The sequence below is a fragment of the Labrus mixtus genome, chromosome 2 (assembly GCF_963584025.1).
Source record: "Labrus mixtus chromosome 2, fLabMix1.1, whole genome shotgun sequence".
Classification (NCBI taxonomy): Eukaryota; Metazoa; Chordata; class Actinopteri; order Labriformes; family Labridae; genus Labrus; species Labrus mixtus.
Window position 1 is genome coordinate 33,003,656 of NC_083613.1, and position 21,986 is coordinate 33,025,641.

Genomic DNA, 21,986 nt, shown 5'->3' on the forward strand with positions numbered 1-21,986 from the left:
TGCTCACCATCACCGGCAGCATCATCAAAATCGGCATCGAGACTAAGGTGTGTGTGTGTGTGTGTGTGTGTGTGTGTGTGTGTGTGTGTGTGTGTGTGTGTGTGTGTGTGTGTGTGTGTGTGTGTGTGTGTGTGTGTGTGTGTGTCTGTGTGTGTGTGTGTGTGTGTGTGTGTGTGTGTGTGTGTGTGTGTGTGTGTGTGTGTGTGTGTGTGTGTGTGTGTGTGTGTGTGTGCTCTGTTTTAAGGACGTTTCTTCTTCTCTCCTCACAGAATATGTCCTCGTATGACGTGTGTGGCATCCTGTTGGGTAGCTCCACCCTCCTGGTGTGGGTCGGAGTCATTCGCTATCTCACCTTTTTCCAGAAGTACAATGTAAGTTCTTGTTAGTTTGAGAAATTCTTAACTGTGAGAAACCCCGCCCCTCTTAAAGAAACCCCTCCTCTGCCCTCTCTCTCCCTCTCTCTCTCCACTGCTCTACCTCTCTCTCTCTGTCTCTCTCTCTCTCTCTCTCTCTCTCTCTCTCTCTCTGTCTCTCTCTCTCTCTCTGCCTCTCTGTCTCTCTCTCTCTTTCTCTCTCTCTCTGTCTCTCTCTCTTTCTCTCTCTCTCTGCCTCTCTCTCTCTCTTTCTCTCTCTCTCTGTCTCTCTCTCTCTCTTTCTCTGTCTCTCTCTCTCTCTCTCTGTCTCTCTCTCTCTCTTTCTCTCTCTCTCTCTCTCTCTCTCTCTCTCTCTCTCTTTCTCTCTCTCTCTCTGTCTCTCTCTCTTTCTCTCTCTCTCTCTGTCTCTCTCTCTCTCTCTCTCTGTCTCTCTCTCTTTCTCTCTCTCTCTCTGTCTCTCTCTCTCTCTCTCTCTCTCTCTCTCGTTTTAGATCCTGATCGTTACACTTCGAGCAGCGTTCCCCAACGTGATCCGGTTCTGCTCCTGCGTGGCCGTCATCTATCTCGGATACTGCTTCTGTGGTTGGATCGTCCTGGGACCGTACCACGTCAAGGTGAGCGCCGCCATCGGCAGTCCAGTTCAACACACACACACACACACCACTACACGATTAATCACATGCGTCAACGCTGAGAGTTAAATCACTAAAATCCCTTCAACTGCATCCGCAAATACAAAAGAAACATGTATTGGGGCGCTGGTGGCGCAGTGGTTAGAGCGCGTGCCCCATGTATGGAGGCTGTGGTCTTCCAAGCGGGCGGCCCAGGTTCAAATCCGACCTGTGGCTCCTTTCCCTGCATGTCATTCCCTAACCCTAACCCAAATATTACTTCAGAAATCAATCATCGTTCTGCTTCCCCAAAAAAACCTCCCACATCTCAACCACAAAGGGGTCGAAGATCTTTGTTCCCTCAGCTACTGAAGCTCTGAATAAGCTTCCTGTTTCCTCTTGTGCTTCGTTATCAGATGTATACCTGTGTGTGTGGTACACCACAGACAGCCACAGAAAGTGAATTAGAGGAACGTAAACCACAGAACAGGGAACTCCCTCAGGCTGACCTCGGGCTCTTCCTGGAGCTGCAGACACATTCCTCCAGTTTCAAAAGTTATTATTTTAACTTCTTGTTCCTCCCTGTACATCAGCAGAGGTTTGACAGAACTTTTGTTTTTTGTCCCACCCCCCCTCAGTTCCGCTCTCTGTCCATGGTGTCGGAGAGTCTCTTCTCCCTCATCAACGGAGACGACATGTACGTGACGTTCTCGGAGATGCAGGAGAGCAGCACTCTGGTGTGGCTGTTCAGCCAGGTGTATCTGTACACCTTCATCTCCCTCTTCATCTACATGGTGCTGTCCCTCTTCATCGCTCTCATCACCGGCGCCTACGAGACCATCAAGGTAGGAAAGGACTTTATTTATATTAAATGGCCATCTAAGATCCATAAATCAACCTGCACACACTCTCTACCCCGAGAGAGAGAGAGATGGAGAGGGAGAGAGAGAGATGGAGAGAGAGAGGGGGGGAGAAGTAGAGGGAGAGAGAGAGAGAGATGGAGGGAGAGAGAGGTAGAGAGGGAGGGAGAGGGAGGGAGGTAGAGAGGGAGAGAGAGGGAGAGAGAGGGAAAGAAGAGAGATGGAGAGAGGGAAAGAAGAGAGATAGGGGGAGAAAGAGAGCTGCTGTTACAGGTTTCAACATCATGTTAAATATGAATCTTTTACTGGTTTAATCATTTTGTGCAACTGGTTGCTGCTGATGTAATCCTGCACCATCAGACCATTTTTTTTTTGGGGGGGGGGGGGGCGTGGCCTAATACAAGGCTTGTCACAACCGATTATTTGTCTGAATAGTCTGAAAAAGTGTGTGGTGTACTGCTCCGTAGTCCTGATCAAGCCTCCCCAGTCTTCAATCATATATTTACCCCTCTTGTGTAAACGTGTGCTGATTGCCCATCACACTTCTTCATGATGTCGTCTTGTTGATTCCCACAGCATCAAACCCAAGAACCCTTCCACCTCACAGACCTGCACGCCTTCATAGCAGAGTGCACAGACGCACCGACCTCGGGGAAGTTCAGGGTCCTGGAGACCTCGCCGTGCTCCTTCTTCTGCTGCTGTGACAGGTGAGGAGGGGAGATGGAACATTTGGAAGTGTGATATCTGAGTGTATAAAATAGCCGCCCGCTTGGAGGACGATAGCCTCCGTACTTAGGGAACAACCTTAAATAAGGTGTGGTTACCACGGCTGCTTCCCACTGCTTTTCCCTTCATGACATCACAAAGGGCAGTAGCCCCTCCCCCAGGTGGGTGACACTCCCACAGCTAGGTGTTTGTTCTGTCCTCTGAGTCTGCCTTCTCACCATAAACAATAGGACATGGAGCGAGAAAGCACAGAGTACACCCAAGCCCTTCCAGAGAGGGGGCGTGGTCAGACACAGCTCATTTACATATTTAAAGGTACAGACACAGAAACAGCCTGTTCTGAGCAGGGCTGAAATAGAGGGGTTTATAGACATGATCAAATACAGGATCAGAGTGGATTTAGAACAAGAAACTTCACACACCTGTTTTGGGGAGCTCTGAAACTTATTTAAACTGAAGAAGAGGAGGAGAACATGTGACCTTTAACCTTCACATTTCCTGTCAGTATCACTAGTTTTGCTATCAAATCAACAACAAAGTGCCCTAAAATATTTATTATTGTTCACACAGTAAAGTTATCAAATGAATGTGATTTTCTGATTATGTTGCAATGTCATCACGATGACGGATAATCGATTCACAAGACATCTGTCTTTGATTTCACCAGAACGACAACGTATGAGGACAACCTGCTGGTGAACTGAAGACGCCCTCAGTGACCTCTCAGGCCTCACTGTCCCCCCCTGCTGACCACGGGGAACCACTGCACACTCGTGACGCCCTGTCGTCTCTGTACAAACAACGCCCCGTATCTGGGTCAGACCTCATCTGAAGGGAGGAGCTGCAGACCCTGCAGAAGGAAACCCGTGACTACAGCCTCCCTTCTTTTCTCCCTCCTCATGCAGATGAAAAGACTTCAGGGGCTGGTGCAGCATCATGAACACACAAACATTTCTCTGTTCCTTCTTCTTGTTTTTTTTAAAACAAAACTTAACAGTATTTCTTTCTGATGCATTAAGTGATGCATGCCGAGACAGAAACAGGAAGTAGAAACACAGTACACAGTAGTAGTTTGTACATGATCCTGACTGTTGTTGTTTTTGTCTTTGAGAGTATTTAATAATAGGTGACCTCGTGCAGAGCGCACTCTTTAGTTAATATAGAACAAACTTTCTGCAAACTTCTTGTTCATCTTGCATTCTGAGCACAGGAACTAGAGTCAGGTCAGTGCACAATAAGACGTTTTAAATTTGTGCACACTGAAGGAAACCCATCTTTTAGTCATCTAAGACAATCAGGGAGACGGCTCCCCGTACACATATCAGAAAACAGAACAACAAAACAGGCCGAGTGGGATTGATTTGTTTTCCCTCCCATGAGCCGAAGCTCCGCTATTACGTTTCAAACCGCTTCTCTTCTCGTCGCCTGAACAAGCACCGTGTTGCCTTCTCTTGCAGAAACAGCAGTTGTTGTTGTTGTTGTAGTATTCGTCGCTGCATTTGTGTGTGTGTGATGCATTTATCTGATCACGATATTTCACCTGCTGGAGAGCTTCTCCTCATCCACAGTGTATGTTTCTCTAATGAAGTACAGAGTCCAGGTGTTGTTTAGAAGTTAGAAATGTGAGCTCATTTCTTTGATTCTATAATCGCTGATTAGTTTCGACTAACTGTTCCCGACTTGAAGACAAAGATTAGCAGTAAGGAGGCTGCTTTAACGATAGTGGAAACATATTATCTGCTCTGTAATCACCGGCCTGTCACGCTGAATCAACGTTCTCTTTAGTCCGTTTGTTGTCTTCATAATGATGTCGTCTTGAACACTGTAACCTTGAACTGGAGTTTTTTCTTTTTGTACCACGTCAAACGCACAATAGCTTAAGGAGCCATGACAGTCTGGACTTCACCACATGGTTATTTACAGGAAAGTCTTTCCTTTATTTTTCAAACAAGAAATCATGTGTGGAGCGAGCAGGAGGAGGTTAAAGGACGACAAAGTTTCCTCTGTGATGTCATGTTCAGTCCGTCATGTTCTGTCCGTTGACAGCTTGGATTCAGATGGTCAAAAGTGTTGCCAAATGTTCCCATGACAAGCATGTATATATGATTTAGAATGACCTTAATGTACTTTTCCTACATTTGGATGTTTTCATGTTTTTTTATACAAATGATCTGCACTGCAACAATAAAAAGCATGAAGTTGTCCTTCAGTCCTCCGCTCGGTGTCGTATAAAAAGATGTGCTGATTTATTAGGAATTATTTAGGAATAAGCTTTGATGATCTACAGAGTCCTCCGAGTCTCAGCTGAGAAATAGAAAAGAGACGTGTGGAAGTCTGTACACTATCAGTGCCAGCTAGAATTCTACAAGTCATGTAGCAGACGTGTTTGTCCAAAGAGGATCTAGAGAGGAGGAAACAACGTCAGGAAGTGAAAACAAACCGCTTTAAGTTTAAAGATCAGACACACAGGTGCTGACAGGAAGTGACCAGAGGTGACACACAGGTTTATTTAAAAAAATGTTGTTTTGATATCCTCAACAATATGGACAGCTTCTTATGAGAATCGACACCATCCTAAATACTGTCATCATCATCAGCAATGACATCATAGTCATCGTCAGTCCAGTCAGATTTGGAAACTGTGGGAATAGTTGTTGTTTTCTTTGGCTTTTTTATGCATTTTATTTTAGAGATAGGACAGTGGATAGAGTTAGAAATCAGAGAGAGAGAGAGAGAGACATGCAGGAAAGTAGCCAGAGATTAGATTCAAACCTGGGCCGTCCGCTTGGAGGACTACGTGTGCACTAACCACTAGGGTACCGATGCCCAGTGGGGACAGTTTTGTAAAACAACAAGTAATTGACCATTTCAACAGCAAACGCCTCGGCCAACTAAGTCCGATTTATCTGCATATAATGGTGGATTTAAAGCTAAATACTGTTTTAAATATGACTACAGCTAACAGTGTAACTGTAGCTTTTTTCTTTTCACTCCAAACCAGTTTGAATCTGTTCTTATATCCAGATACGTTGGACTGAACGTGGTGGATTCAGTGGTGATGGGAATGGTCATTTCATTTTACTCTGAAGACAGGAGTCATGTTTACAATCTGTTCCCACAGTTTAAAACAAAAAAACCTGCTCAGTGTTAAAAAACTTCACCCATACTTAAAGGCAGGGTTGGTAATTTTCTAAAACTAGCATGATTTTGAAAGTAGCATTCCCTCAGTGCTCCGTCTGCACCCACCCCCCTCCCCTCTGTGCTCCCTCTAAAGCCACGCCCCCTCACTTACATGCACGAGCACCGTTGCCCAGTGTTTACAAATCTGTGCCCAGTTATCAAACCGTGCCCACAGTTTGCAAAACTGTTCCCACAGATTACAAATCTGTGCACACCGTTTACAAACCTTTTCTGATATTACACAAATCTCTATGCCCAAAGTTTGCAGAAAACAATCCTCACAGTTGATTGAACCATGCCCGGTTTACAACATTTATTTTATGAAATCAAGCTTACAATAAAAAATCAAAGCCCACAGTTTACTAGTCCGTGCCCACATCTCGGAAAACTGTTCCCACAGATTACAAATCAGAAGGCAGAGATTATAAAAATGTGTGAACTGATTTGTTAACCCCACAGTACAGAGTTACACATGGCTGATTTTTATTTCTCAGCTGAGAGCAGGGGAGCTCCATAGATTTGAAAACAATGTATTATTTAGTTTTATCATCAGCTGACTTGATTCCATTGAGTGCAGTTCCTTTGATTCGTCAGTAGAGGGAGCACCATGCTCACGTCTTCAGACACAAAGACAAGTTGACTTCTCTACTTTATTTGCAGATCACAATAAGACACAATCCCTCCGAGCGTTTAAATAAACTATGACTCTTTGTCATGCTCATAAATCCTTCAGTTTCACACAGCTGCAGTGAACACCCTGCATGTTTTCAGTTTGCGACTCTGCAGCACACGGCGAGTCCACAGAAAGAGAGGGGAAATCACAGATCTGGATTTTTTTTCTTCTTTTTCAGAGCAGTCCGATATGATGAGCTCATTTCCTGGTTATTGAGCTTCCACAGCGAGGCTTGGCAGCTGATGTAGAACATCCTCCTCCTTCCATCCACTTAGCTTAATATCATCATACATTATGTACTGCTCTGCCCCATGATGGTTCATCGTGTCAGTCTGTGAGAGAGAGAGAGGGAAAGGTACACGTCTTAGTTTGAGGCATCTCATAAAAATGTTGAATGTTTTAAAAAACCTGATGAGTGTTTATTTAGGATTCTTTTTACACAGTCGAGAAGCTGCCGAAGGTTTTTCAGTTTGCTGATGTCGGGGTGTGGCCTTTTGTTGATTCAAGTTTGATCTCAGCCTCTATTGAAACTTGCTCTACTCACACACTTGTGGCTTGCTGTTTGAAGTTTGGAGCCTTTATATTAACAAAGCAGCTCGGATTAATCAAAGCAGGGCTGCAGCAGCTGCAGAGGTTTCCCTTCCCTCCTCGTCTTTAAATCTTCTATAATGAGTTTGTGTTTTGATGTGTGGTATGTATGGGCCACCAAACACACTCAGCAAGCTGAGGCAGACTGTCGGTGTTCTCACATGTCATGCACTCCTGACAGTTTCTAGATAATTTAGTTCGGCTGCCCCTGAAACCTTACCAAGTTGATCGTTCACACATGCACCTCACAGCGGGAGACTTAGGAACGACACAGAGAGGCTGACAAAGCATCAGAGTCTGACACTATGATGACAGTTTTTACCTACACAGAGAGCGTACTGATCGTGTGCAGACAGTCTATGGTCGTGCATCAATCGCAGGGAGTAAACATTATCATTCCCTCCTACTGGCTCGAGGGGAATAATATCCTGCTGCGTTCTCACATCAGCTCACTCTGACTTCATGCAGAAACAATAATACAGGGTTTGCAGGATAAAGTCTGAGTGTTCACACATGCAGCTCATCAGGAGTTTTGCAAGTGAGAGCAAGGCTTCTGTCTCCCAACAATGAGGAAGTGTGGCCTGCTCCTATGGATTGGGAACACTGGGCCCAGGTGTTCTCAATCTCAGCCACACCTACTGGCAGCTGAAACTCAAAGAGAGCGCAGCCAGCAAAACAAGCAAGCAGCAGAGTTGTCACAGTGAATTACGGCTGAAGAGCGTTTTCACACATGCACAAAACTCCTGAAAAGTTCCTGAAATTTTCTGGGTGAGCTGCATGTGTGAACAAATGGTCAAACTTTTCAAACCTGACATAACCCGCACTTTCCTGCCAGGCCCCAAGTAAAAACATCCACATGAAAGTCGGGGTATGCAGCTGGAATTATTTGTGAAAATAAACTGTCATTAGTGTCAAACTTTACTTAGTCCACTATCTTTAAAGAGGACATATTCTCCCTCTTCTCCACCTTTTCAAACAGTCCCCCTGTGGTCTAAATGAAACATCTGTGCTTTGGTCAAAATATAACATGAATCAAGCACCAGAGGAGGTTTGTGACCCTGTATAAACCAGCTCTCTCAGAACGCTCCGTTTTGGTGTGTGTGTCTCTTTAAATGTAATAAGCCCCCCCCCCCCCCCCCCCCCCCCGAGTTTTCCCCGTAGATATCACTCCTCTGTAGAGAGAATAAAAAAGGGCGGACCTGTGCAAATATTTTGTTCTAGTCTGGGGGTCGAGTCCATGGGTGGAGATACCAGAGGAGGGGAGGGGATTTTTTTTTTTTTTTCCCAGAATCCCGCTGTGACATCACAAGGAGAGAACATTTGAAACGGAGCATTTTTCTATGTGTTGTAAGACTTATGCAGACCACAAACAAAGGACTGGATGGGTTTATTTCACATTTTGTGGGTCAGTAGACTCTCAGGTTACACAAATATATGTTTAAAAAAAAAAAGTCATAATATGTCCCCTTTAACATTTTGTAAACTATATGACGGCAGTGTCCTTATGCCATGACTCACCTCCTGAGATCCCCGACCTCCTTTCTGACCGGGAACTCTTCACACTGTGAGGAACTTGTAAATAACAACTTTGCAAATTTCAGGGGCAGAATGTCCTGAAAATTTCTAGAAAATGTCTTGATTTCTTGAAATTGTCCAGAGTGCACGTGGGAAAACATCTCATATTTGTGCAGTTGTTTTCTCTATCAGGTGCGGATGGCCGACCTGCAGACCAAACCAAAGAAATGGATTTTCAAGAAGCAGAGTCTGTGCTTGAAAGCATCATAGATTTTCAGTCCATCCTAACGATGTTAAGGATTTCCACCCTGAAGCCAGCACGTAACAGCATTATGAAGCAATCTGTAATGATTGGGCAGGAAACAAGAGGATTTAGCAGCATTTATAGAGACACAGAAACCATTAGTTTAGTTTAAAAAAAAGGAAGAAGATTGCTGTCAAACTTTCTGTGGTTCCAGCATCCTGACTCACATTTGCATCAACAAAAACATTATTTATGCAAAAACTGACATTCAAATGTCTCACAAAGCCGGAGTTAGAGTTAAATCCTGAAACTTTAGAGAGTTGGTTTGTCCGCTCTCTTGCTGATAGGAAAGACTGACATGCTGCTGATGAAACAGCTGCCAGAGTCCTGCAGAGAGAGAGAGAGAGAAGCAGAGCTGAGACATGATGACTCACGCTCTCTCTGTTCACTGAAACCGGGTGAGTTGAGGAGGTCGTGGTTAAGGATTTCTAGTAAGCCTTCATTCCTTCCTTCACTCACAGAGTTTCAGATTTCTCCTCGCTCAATTCTCTCTTAAATGCCTCTCTCTCTCTCTCTCCCTTTCTCTCCTCGTCTTTGAGCTTTATTAAAGAAAACAACAGATAATGCCACACGTCTCTACCCAGTCACTCCTTCTCCCTCTGTGTGAGCTGCAGCAGTCTTTGTATGTCTTCTCCCTTTTCAGTGATTTCCATTGTGGTTCCTGCAGCTGCAGCTTTCAGCTCACAGCCATTGTGGGGCTTGTACCAAAGAGGAGTGGACACACAGTGCTCATCTATAAGTCAAGAAAATCCCCAATGTAACTTTTAGGGAAACTTTTATTTCGGCCTAGTTTTATTCAGGCATAGTCCCAGCTACACACCAACACAAAAGAAGAAGAAGATGGAAACCATTTGTGGTGTAAGGAGGAGGAATATTACTCATGCAAATCCACATCTCAGATTTCATTTAAGCACAGAGCACTCTCTGGAGGAGAAGCGTAAAGAGGTTTATCAGAGGGTCAGAGCTGTGTTTGAACTTTCCAGGCTTCCAGCGCCAATAAAAAAGAGAAACCTCTACATGACTTTGGAGAGATTGTTTTTTTGCTCCTCTGACTTTTATGCCATGTGCATCAAGTGACAATGCTGCAGCAGAAACACAGACACCAGACTGAGAAATTCAATGCTTCTTATTTACAAGTGAAACAACCTAACTGTTGTTTTTATCATGCTAATGGTGTCTCTAAAGTTTGACTTGGTAAGTATGAAGTTTAACAAAGTTTTAAAGTGGTTTACATTCATGCGGTGTCGGACGCGTCGGAAAAACGAGTTTCTGAGTTGTAAAATGCACATGAACACCTGCACAAGTCGGAACAACGACTCGGAAAACTTTTAAAAGAATGAGGTGTTATCCAGTCATCTGAAAGGTACACTCCCCCACACTGTCAAACATTTATCGGCAAACCTCAAATCGGACCATGCCCCTCCAATCGGTGTGGGGGGCAAATCGGGCCCAAAATCATCTAGTGTGTTGCCAGTTTATCTCTGCAACACATCATTGGTCATTTTCTCTCTTAGGCTCCTCGAGATCGTTGGTTGACGGCCTGCCAGAACAACCCCCTCCCCCCCTCCCCACCGGATTGTTGATGGACGGCTTGCCTGAACAACCCTTGCTCCCTATCCCTCTTCCTGCATTTTATCCCATCTCTCCCCCTATCCCTTTCCAAGCCCGGCGCAGTCTAGGCCTGTGAAGACTGTTTCATCATGAGCCGGGGATCCAGCCGAAGATTTCTGCCTTTTAATAAGGCAGATTTTTCCTACCAACTTTTGCTGCTTTGCTAAAGTGCTCATGATGGATAGGCCGGATCTTTGTAACATAACAATAAGTAAGGTCTTTTACCTGCTTTTTGTAACATAACAATGAGTAAGGTCTTTTACCTGCTTTTTGTAACATAACAATGAGTAAGGTCTTTTACCTGCTTTTTGTAACATAACAATGAGTAAGGTCTTTTACCTGCTTTTTGTAACATAACAATGAGTAAGGTCTTTTACCTGCTTTTTGTAACATAACAATGAGTAAGGTCTTTTACCTGCTTTTTGTAACATAACAAAGAGTAAGGTCTTTTACCTGCTTCTTGTAAAGTGTCTCGAGATAACACTTGAGTTGAGTTGACTCTATACAAATAAAAATTGATTGATTGATTTTATATTAAACATTGTCCCTTTACAAATAAAATCTTAAATTATGGAATTAAAGTCTAATATTTATGGGCGGGGTCACTTACTTTCAGAAACATAAAGTAAAAACTGTATTAATTGATGTTCTCCAATGAGTAAGTGTCCTCACTCTGCACCTAAAGGAGTCCTCGGACCACAGTTTGGGAACCCCACATCCCCCCACCCCGTGCCTCAATTCAGACCTCGCGCTTGGTTTGAATTTGACGTCACTCCTGTTTTGCATAACCACCAGTCTCTCGCGTTTGATTGGTCCGTTCGCGGGATTATAATCTGCATGTTTTTTTTTTTTTTATGGCCACCACGCTTCGCCCTTTCAATCTGCCTCTGGACGCCCCCCCCCCCTCCCTCCTCCCTCCTCCCTCCTCCTCCTCCTCCTCCTCCTCTCCCCGCCCGGGTACATCCTTCATGAAGCGAAGCAGCCTGCCTGCCACCACCGCCGCTGCTGCTCAAACGTGGAGGAAAAGGACACGGAGAGGGACGCTCGCAGCTCCATTGTTAGTCGACTCTGGTTAAATTTACGGCTCTGTCGACATATTGAATGCGTTTTTAACCTCGGCGCTGGACCAGACAGAGAGGGGAGTGTTTGTGATTCTCCTCAGGAAGAGACGCGGCGGATCAAAGGTAACATTTAAAATTACAACGGTTTCCAACGGCTGGTCGCTAAGTAACGCTTTTTAACCGCTGGTCGCTAAGTAACGCGTTTTAACCCGCTTGTTTCTTTGTGTTATTTAAACTGAAAATTACCTTTTTAAAATGGTGTTTCTCGCAGGCGTGTCTTCTAAATGAACCAAACATTACTTATGTGAAGCCAAGACGCCCTCTTTGTAGTGTGAGTATGGATGTGTAACCGTAACGTAAACGCTAGCATGGCACAGTAACGGTAACGCTGCTGCTTTTCAACGTGTTTTTTTTTAACTCTCCGTGTGGTCGTTTATTAGAGTGAATGGCGGTTCAAGACTCACCTGACACGCTGTCTTCAGTAGTATCAGGTCCAATTTATTGACTGGCTGCATGTGTTTCCCCCCCTCTACCGCCGCTATTGTTCTGTGAGGCTAAACCGGGCCTTTTTTGCTAAAAACCTGAGGGGGAACTCGGTGTTTGTTTGTTTGTTTGTCAAGAGACAAATGGTGTTATTAAAGCTCCACATGAAGAAATCACCCAGAAACCTTCAAGACAGTTGCTTAAACGTGGACTCACAGGACCACCTAGGTAGGACCTTGTCAGGAGCCTGAAAACAGTTGGGTAATGTTTAGACAATTGGGTTTAAAATCAACGAGATGCATCATACTCTCCTTGCAATAAAGGAGCATTATATCTGTAAATGAATGTAGGTCGTAAACACCACTGATATATTGATGTTGAAGTACCTCTGGTGTCTTGCCTACACACCCAGTGCATTTTCAGTTCTTTCTTCCGTATAAGAAATAGTCTGTTTTCCCATTTGCATCTGTGCCCATGTAGTGATCTCATTGTTGACTTGGCAGATTGACATCAGAAAAGAGGAGGAGTGCAGGCAGACCATCAGACAGCATCGTCCGCAGATCTCTGTGATAGAGGGATGCTGTTTTGGCTCGGAGTCCACATTACATAATCGGTGTGTTTTGGGATGTGTGGTGTGTGGGTGTGCCGGGGCAGGGCTTGGGCGTGGGGAGCCGTGACACTCTTCGAAGAGGCATTTGACATGCAGACACTCACCGGGGAAGGGTGTCGCCCCCTTGAAGACCCTCCTGCCACACTGCTGCCAGTGGGGTGTGAGTTTGTCGTCGCCTGGGTGTGAAACCAAGTGTGAATGACACACGCACATGGTCCTCTTCACTCCCACATCCTGTTTTTCTGGCTACGCTCCAGGAGCTCATTGCTGGATCACAGATACTGTCTGATTCACATGTCAGATATGTGCTGCCATAATGCTTGTAATCCCCTTGGGTTTGCAAATTCTGTCATTTTTAACCCAAAAGCTGCAGAGAGCTAAACAGAGAGAACACTGTCTAAATAATACAGTCCCAACTATTCAGTAACCAATATGTTCACAATGTATTTGTGCGATGTAGACAGTGTGCAATGTCTGCAATCTCTAGTAATTTAAAACAATAAATAACCAAATATTGGGTGCCTAAGACTTCAATTTTCTTCGCTGTGGAATGAAAACAAGTATTATTTTTAATAATTATTATTTTTATTTTATTATTATTATTATATATAATTTTTTTTAATTAAAATTCTGATATTGCAAAGGTTTAATTGTTGCTGCCAGTAACACACAGTCCAGAAGGCTTTGATCATTTAACTAATGGAAGTTGGGAAATAAATAACAACTCTGACTACATTAAAAAAAACTGGATATAGAAATGATCAAATTTGTTTATTCGGGACCCAGGGAAGGGGGTGACATACATTTTTGTCTGGTGACCTCTGCGGTCTGCATGTCATACGGGAGCTTCATACTATTTTCGGCTTGCCAGTATGTTCTTTTCCGCAACGCACAGCACTGATTTAAAGAAAAAAAACTGTCATTATAGTGTCGCTTACTGTCGATTTTTCAACCATCTTGTTTTTTCGGCAGTGTCTTTTTTTTAGTTGCCGTGTCCTGCTTCCTTAGTCACCCCTTGTCTCCTTCCGTCCCACTGGGGAAAACTTTATGCAACTCGCTATGATTGCAGGGGAACTGTCCGTAAAATGCATTTTCAGGAGTTCACGGCTAAAATCATAACACAACAGTATTGCTCAAGGAACCTTAACTGACACCAACGTTCAGTTACTCACCTGTTAGTTTTGCTTTCACTCTCTTGTTTGTCATTCCCAGGGACTGGCACTTCCTGTTCCAGCCTCTCGACTGGGACGCAGCCTGTGTTTATACACTGCTCAGCCACTTCCACTGTCCACACCTTTGTTTCCCTTTCCTCTTCCTAAAAGCAAAAAGCACACCATAAGAGGCGCTCGAAATAGTCATCTCGGTTCATTGAGGGTATTCTTCAGCCCTGAGAAGGCCCGAGGGATTGGACAGGTGGACGAAGAAAAGGAAAAAGCCAGCACTATGCAAAGAGACTTAAAAATACTCTGAACAGGGACCATGTAACAGTCATTTAAGACTTTTCCCTGCATCTCCTAGTTCTGGTTTCATGTTAAATGAGGACATTTGTGCTTGTTTACAAAGTTGTATTCCCCTTGGATTTGTTTTCAAGGAGTTACAATGAGTTCAAGTTCAATGTACTCAAAGTCTCGGAGTGAACTTGGAATTACCTTTAATTTAATAGTCGTGTCTAATGGGCTGTCTGCAGTTGTTCTTAATGTCAGGCTTGACGTTTTTGAGAGAAATGCAGGGGGTTTACTTTGCAACATTTGAAGTCGTGTGATGTTAGCCAAACAGTGGGAACCAAATCAAGCCATCTGCTGTGTCATTGAGTGAAAACCTGTTCTGTTCCTCACTGAAATACCTTCAATACCCGGAATACTTTTGGCTCAATCACTTGAGGACTGTGTCAGGTTTCAGTAACCTCTACCTGCCTGCCAAGAGCTGTTTGTTTTTTTTATCTAAGATGACAGGCGTGTGAACCCAAACTAGTTTTCTACTGCCTTTCAATGTTGCTTCTCTCTGCTAAATGGTGTGATATACTGGTAGATTTTTTTACATTTGAAGGCGGATGATTTGCTGTTGAGCTTTGTGTGGTCGGTGAACAGCTGTGAGGTTATGTTGTTATTTGTGTTGGGGTCAAATATGTCCCCCTTCACGCTCCAACAGTTTGAGAACAGGATGTACTTCCCAATAACTCGCTGCTTTATCCATAGGCATTAGTCTTCCATTCACTAGAAGACTTTAAAAAATGTCTGACAGACTCTCGCATCTAAAGACAATGTGTCAGAAACTTGCAGAGATTTTGCAAAGACCGGGGATCTTGTAGGCTCGCTGACTGCAAGACTACAACTTCCTTTTTTGGTTATTTCCCATCATGCATCTGGTGGAAATTGACAACTATGTTTGAGCAGAAAGATGAAAAGTGGGAGAAACTCCCCCCTTTTGGACCAGGATAGAGTGGAGAATGAAAAAAGTTGTAGGGAAATTGCTGCGGCCATTGAAACCCATCAGACAATGATTGAATTCCTACTCTCTTTAACTCATCAAAATAGTTGCAGATCAATTTCCCATTGGCTGATCCTGGATTTATCCTTTCAGTTGTTGCTCATTAGTGAATTTTGCCGTGGTATAAAAAGTACTGAACTTAAATCTGCTAAAGCCATATTTTTATACCACAAGGAACATTGGCCATTTTGCGGCTGTCCCCATGTCTCAGAAGTCACTAAAAAACCAGGGCAGCTGAGTGGAAAGTGAAACCCCTGTCCAGTGTGGAGAATTTGCATCTGCTTGGATGTCAGCTGCTTTTTTTACAGCCTGCAACCAGTGTCTGTCTCAAGCCAACACCCCTGTGGAAATGTAATCCCAAATCCGGCCTGCTTTACAGCATCTGTTGAGGGTGACATTTAGGGTTAAACCATATTTCATCATCCAGTGCGTCTCCCGTGTTGCTCTTTGGTTGTTCAGCTGTGGGATGAGGGACGGTGTGGTGCTGTAACGCTCGTCACTGTGGTTTGCATCCTGGCACTCTCCTGCCCATTAGGATTGAGTGGTGGACGCTGGCGCTGCATTTTTTAGGCTCTCAGTCTGTCTGGGACTGTGAAGCTGGGCTCAGTGCACTGTAATTATTGAAAAAGGAATTCAGCACTTTTGTAGTCTGTTTGTTAGTTCACTTTGAATCCCATCTCGAAGAAACATTGAGCTATATCGAGCATCTTAATGGTGGTACAAAATCTGGAAATGTAAAGTGCTGCTACATTTGCAGGTATTAAGAGAAAAAAGTATTATATCGAATGTCAATCTTGGTTGAGAATTTTGTTGGCAATCTACAAAGATCATCCAGTAAGAAGAACCAGTCCTCTTTTGTTTCACTAGTCCAAATATTTATGCCCGTCCTCATTCAAGTTTCAGGTAATAGTGACAGCCCTGGTGTGTGTTTCAAAACATTCAGGGGTGTGGCTGTGGGTTTGGCTAGCTGTCAGAGAGGCAGGCATGCCATGTGCTGGATCACTGTCCATCTGGCCTCAGCTCACCCTGCTCCGTCACAGGCCCAGTAACTGATCTGGCCCTCGGGCCCTCCATCATGGTATTGACTCTCTGCCCCGTCCAAAGCCAGTTGGCTGGAGCACAGGAGAGAAGATGCTTTTATCACAGTTAAACTGATGTCAGCTCTGGCCCTCCCTACAACCAACCATCGTGGATACAATTACTTAAATTGATGGTTTGGTTTTTTATGTTGATGTAATTAATGGAAAAATACCAACATGAGGTAGTGTTTCAGTTTTCTGCATGCCTGCACACTCGTCTATTAGAGCCCCATTTGTTTACTTTTAATAGTCACAGTGTAAGGAAACAGGAAATACAAAAATAAAAGATAGTAGATAATGTGGGGCAAAGGTCTGGCAGGAAACTGGAATGAGTTTTATACTGAAGTATGCCTCTTCTAAATCCTTTTAATAGCCATGGCTTCAACTTTAATTTATTTTATTTTCCATCCATTTCTTGCATTTAAAGTGCACCATTTCTACTAGATTAAACAGGTTGCATTATATTTGACTGTTTCTAGCAGAGTTGTTTCTACGGGATAATTAATTGTTGAACATTGACGGTGAAGGTTAAACCAGGGTAGACTTGCAGTGCTTCATAAAAATGTTGAAATGCAAACATGTGATAACTATTTCTACTGTGTGGAAGAGATGCACTCATTCACCCTTTACCCCTTCCATACCCTGGGTTCTTTTTGGGTGAAGTTGTCCACACCAGCTGCTCATCCGTCCCGTTGCACAAGTTAATCCACTCAAACCCCACTCCCGGCACCGTGCCTGAGGAGGTTACATGGTACGCAGTGCAGACAATAAGGCTTGTCTGCACCCCCTCCCCCTCATGGTACACTAATGTTATACTCAATTATGCAGCCAAACACTCAAGATCCTCATGGTGGTCGTCGCCGTTGTTTTTGTCCAGTGTCGATTTCATACACACACTCCTTCGCTTGGTTTGATGCTACTGCCCTCCTGGCTTCACTCTCCCCGCTCTCGGCCTGTCCTGGTTGGCAGCACGGCCCCGGTCGGTCCTCTTTTTTTTTTTAAAACACTGCCAGCTCTGGAACAGATTGTAACCCATTTCCCTGCAGCTTTTCAGAGCAGTTAACGCTGCCAATATCTTGCTAGTCCACCCCTTTGTGACTGCCACTCCCTTAACGGCTAACAGGCTTAGTCCACTTAACTTGTAGCCACACTTAACCACCTGCTCCTAATGGCCTTATTGAGTAGCTTACAGTCACTTAGCGCATTGTTAGCAACCCGTATGGAATTGATTGGAATAAGCTGTCTGCTTAACACCATGACCCCTTGCACTTAATTATTTTCGCCCCCTCTTGTTCAGTCAGGTAACAGTATTGACTGATTTCTCTTCATGGAGCAGACAAACATTTTATAATTAGTCTTTAAAACAAAGTGTTTTATTAGTGCCCGACCGATACAGGATTTATGAGGCCGATATCGATATTAGGAAGAGAAAAAATCAGATACCGATAAATCTTTCTTTGATCTATGTTCAATCTTAAGTGATAAGTATAGATGTACACATTTATTGCGTTGCTCCCTCAGTTATCAAACACTTGTGGAAAAGATTTATAACAAAGACAAGATGCTCACTCGACTGGAAATTAACTGTTCATGTACGTGCATCACCGCTCGACACTCTGGAGAGTGATGATGCTTGTTGTAATCCATATAGCGCCCTCTGCTGGTGAAAGAGAACTGCTATATGATGAAACTCAAATTAAAGTCTGTTTGTTTGGGAAATAAATCTGGTAATATCGCCGCATATATCTGCTAAAATGAGCCGATACCAATAGTTTCTTGATATGCTAATATCGGCTGATATTATCGGCTGGTGGATCAATCGATCAGGCTCTAGTTTTTATTCCACCTGAGGAAACATTTTCCAGGCGTAGAGCTGCTGCTGATGCTAGGACTGAAATCTTTTACATTATTTTCATGTTTTCTTGGTGATATTTCCCTGAATTAAAGCAAATATGAAGCACACAGTGCAATCTGAACACATCTCACTGACACTACCAAAGGAAGTGGATGTTTACTTCCATAACCTAGCAACTATAAGCGCCTGTGAGAAGTACTCTGAAACTGAGGACGCCAGCGCTGCCAGCACAAAAACAGCACTAATGGACACAGGCCCTGAAGCTCATCGGTTGGTCTAGAAAAAAAAGGCTGCACATATTCATGAAATCCTACGGACTTTGAAATGACATGCTTTGTCAAACCACAGATGAAGAAAAATAAACATTATTCAGCATGAGCATTTTATCCTTACTGCTAGTTTATTTTGCAGTATTTTGATTTGGGTCTGGTCTCTGGGGGCGGGGCTTTACCCAACAGTTTATTCCTGATGTTTGGCTGGTAGGAAGATCAGCTCACATTTGTCCTAGATTTCTGCTTAGTTGCGCAGGGATTCATGAGGGAGAAACTTTACTGAGAGCAATTTGATAAAAAATGATTCTGGACAAACATTTTTCAGTGTAAATGTTTTTCCAAAGGATTAAACTCGGAGATGAAGGGCTTGTCGCTCACAGTTTGTTCTTGGGAAAGGAGTAGAGCGACCAGTCAGTCAGAAAGATCCTTGAGGGTTAATGAGCTCCTTCGTGTACAGAAAGGAAACGAGGTGTGCAGGGCGCCATTCATCTTCATGATGCAAGCAGCCTTTGTAGACGGCTCTGTCTCTGAACACACACGGACATGACACAGGAAGTGAAGGGTCTATCTACAGTTATTAGTGGAGATGGGTACCAACTGTCTCTGAGTCAGGGCCCGTCTGTTTAGTCTTTTCCATAAAATCATGAAGATGGGATCTGTTGACCAGACGCCTGTCTTGTGAAGCCACTTGAACATACCCTGTTTACCTGGGCGTCACTAACCCTGACAAATTACCGTAGATCTCGTCGAGGGGGTCACATGAAGCAGGTTATCAACTCCATAAATGAACCCAGACTCTCTGTGCATGTTCACATGAATGAAGCAGTGTTAGCGGTATATGATCAATCACAGACATGATCAAGTCTGACATCAGAAGATCGCCATATTCCACAAGCAAACTGTGATATTAGAAAAATATTAGGCTAATCATGAAAAACGGACAACAATCAAAAGCTGCAATTTCAGAATGCAGGTAGAACTGGCAGAAAAAGTGAAAGCACCCAATTGTGAATCTACAGCGACAACATATCTATCCATCATGTATTTTTTTCCGAGCGCTCCGCCCTTTTATGTGCAGCGCTTTTCAGAAAGGCGCTGTTGACGTCACCAAAACTCTTTTCCAAATGTGTGATATTCACTTCAGTTTTGCTGCCCACAGACTCTGTCTTGTACCCACAACCTCTTTGCTCAGTGTCTGATCGAGAGAATAAACAATTTAATCAGAGCAGTGTAGGTCATACAGTGGCTGTTGCGGATGTGCACCTGCACTTTTATTCTCAGCGCACAGTAATTTTTGCAATTTCTCCTGAGTCAGCGCTTTCCTGTCTGGAAAAACCGCCAGGTTGACACAGGGTCAAAGAAGTGAACCACCTCTGTAGGGCCGAAAACACAACTGACCCTGAACCAGAACACAGCTCAGGTGCTGCAGAGGAAACGTTTGAAGCTGATGAATCACCTTTCATTGAGTAACTAAACATGTTGCATACCAAAAGACAGGCTCAGGTGCCTTGGTTTTTTTTAACCATCTGATAACGTATGACCTGACTCGGGTGACAGATTCTTCACAGATGCAAAGAATTTCTACTCCACAGCAGGTTTGACACTCAGCCAAAAGTCAATAATCCAATCTCTTTGTCTCACAGACGCTGACAGGCTCCATCATCCTTCATTGACTTGATGTTTATTGGTTGTTTCTGTCCTGGTGCAAGCTGTCGACATCATTTTAAGAGCAGATTAGAGCTCAGAGTCTTATTTTAGCGTGCTGTTTCCATTCACAGAGCATGTTTTCCTGTTGTCTGAGATTGAGAAATGTATTTACATAAACACAGCGTGACAGGGTCAAAGAGTGCTGTTTGGTCTTTGAGTAGAGCGCTTAATCAAGTTTGAGGATAAAATCAGTTCTGAACAAGCTGTTCACACAGATGCACTCCTAAAATTATTTCAGGAAAATCTCAATGTGGAGTGGCCTCTCAGGAGGCAAAGACATGACTGAAAAACAATCAGCGGACATCCAGGATGGCAGATGAAGCAACGAAGTGTGGACCTATAATGACACTTTTATTTTGTCTTTTTATACTTCGTGTGACTGCATGTGTTCACTCACTAGGAACTAGGAAACTGGTGAGCAGAGAAGAGTCTGAAGCAGTTTTATGTGCACAGTGGTGCACCTGTTGCTCACTTACTCGTGTTTAAGTTTCCTGAATATATTTTCCTTTTGTTGTCAATCATCACCCCCAACCCGACTTTATACGGATATATCAATCAATCAATCATTATTTGTAAAGCACCATTTCATAAAAAGTGTTATCTGGAGACGATTTACAAAAAGAGCATATGGGATAATATGCAGGAAGGATGTCTCCTTTGTATTCCTCATGTTCTTGTTGTCCACACTTCCTTGCCGCTGAGCTGGAGGTCGGAGCAGGCCGTACATGAACGAGGATGGTGGTTGTTTAGGGGACGACACAGTCCGATGGTAGAGGCTGGGCGTCCGGGGGTGGTTTAGGGACGACACAGTCTGTTGGTTTTTCACTAGAGGCTTCTCAAGAAGAAGTCCAGGTAAAGATAGGTGAAGAATGTTTCTGCCTGCAGCTCACCCTGAAAACAACAAGTCTAACTTTTGATGGCTGGTTAGCATCTCTGCCTTTTATACGGGATACTGATGTTTCCTTTTTTTGGACGCTTAGCTGCATAAAACTACAACCTATCTGTTGTTTGATTTGGCCATGAGGCACGGAGAACGTTGATTGGTCTTATCTGCTTTTTGCCTGATGTCTTTGCTCACAGGAGAAGTCACAAGTTTGTGATGCTGGTGTGAACTGGAACACAAAGCTCTTCTCCGAAGAGAGTAAAAAAGATACTTGATTATAAATGAATGACCAGTTTCTTGGCCTCTTAGGCTCATTATCTAGACCTGCTGTGTTTGTGTTTGTGTCTCGGGCCTGCTGCGCTTGTCAACTATTCAACTATGTGCTCCATTAAAGCGGTGTATTATTCACAAACCCTCGGCTCATCTGTACTCTGCCTCCCGTCTGCATACTTTAACCGATTTGTGTTCCAACAGCAGATTGAGTTTCTCTCCTTTTCTCTCCCCCTCGCTGTCACTCTGTATGTGTGTGAACTAAACACTCACTTTGTGATGCAGCAGAAACAACACTACCGCCTTGTATGGTCAGATGAAGCAGCAGCCCTTTCCGCAGCCTCCCATTCCTCAGAGAGAAACCTATGTTTGAGGCTTTCTTCACCAGATGAAGACTGGTTTCTAAATATTTTTAAAGGTTTTTGTAGCAGTGCATGCATTGTGTGAGTCGTAGAGAAGTGTTAGAGTTTTCACTTCAATCTGGTCTGCTGCTCTGATCCTGAAGCTTAGGAAAACCCCTTCCTTTCCCAAATACCATTAAACCTCTTGTTTTGCTCTTTTCCGCCTCCTCTAAGCCTCCCAGTGGCATGTGTGCACGCTCAAATTAAACGCTGCCCGCGTGTCTTCCTGTGTACGTGCCTATCATTTCAACACACACCACAGGAAAGTTAATAAACAAACGGACAGAGGCCCTTCATATCTCATTTTTAAACACAGTCATACTCTGCTCGGCTTACACTCCGGGGCTAATCGCTGACAGACCTGTGACCAGAGTCAAGCTCACAAGCCTCGCTTTCATTTGTCATTTCCAGAGTCTCACCTTTAAACTTTAAAAAC

General features: G+C 43.9%; 2 protein-coding genes across 4 annotated transcripts in view; both read left to right on the top strand.

Moving 5' to 3' along the window:
* Positions 1 to 21,986, top strand: part of mcoln1a (mucolipin TRP cation channel 1a) — a 153,834-nt gene that overhangs the window by 17,884 nt on the left and 113,964 nt on the right. For 2 of the 3 annotated variants that reach the window (XM_061062408.1, XM_061062421.1), the window contains exons 9-14: positions 1 to 47; positions 270 to 371; positions 866 to 988; positions 1,624 to 1,830; positions 2,422 to 2,552; positions 3,239 to 4,780. The exon at positions 1 to 47 is cut by the window's left edge and continues 103 nt beyond it. In XM_061062408.1, coding sequence (XP_060918391.1) covers positions 1 to 47; positions 270 to 371; positions 866 to 988; positions 1,624 to 1,830; positions 2,422 to 2,552; positions 3,239 to 3,275 — 647 coding nt within the window. In that variant the 3' untranslated portion in view covers positions 3,276 to 4,780. Of the gene's footprint in view, positions 48 to 269; positions 372 to 865; positions 989 to 1,623; positions 1,831 to 2,421; positions 2,553 to 3,238; positions 4,781 to 21,986 lie in introns of those variants that run through there. The other variant, XR_009676395.1, reaches the window with a different exon arrangement.
* prr36a (proline rich 36a) overlaps positions 11,392 to 21,986 on the top strand; it is a 38,301-nt gene continuing 27,706 nt past the window's right edge. The window contains exon 1 of the mRNA XM_061062208.1: positions 11,392 to 11,626. The gene's annotated coding sequence lies outside the window, so the exon portion shown is untranslated. The remainder of the gene's footprint in view (positions 11,627 to 21,986) is intronic.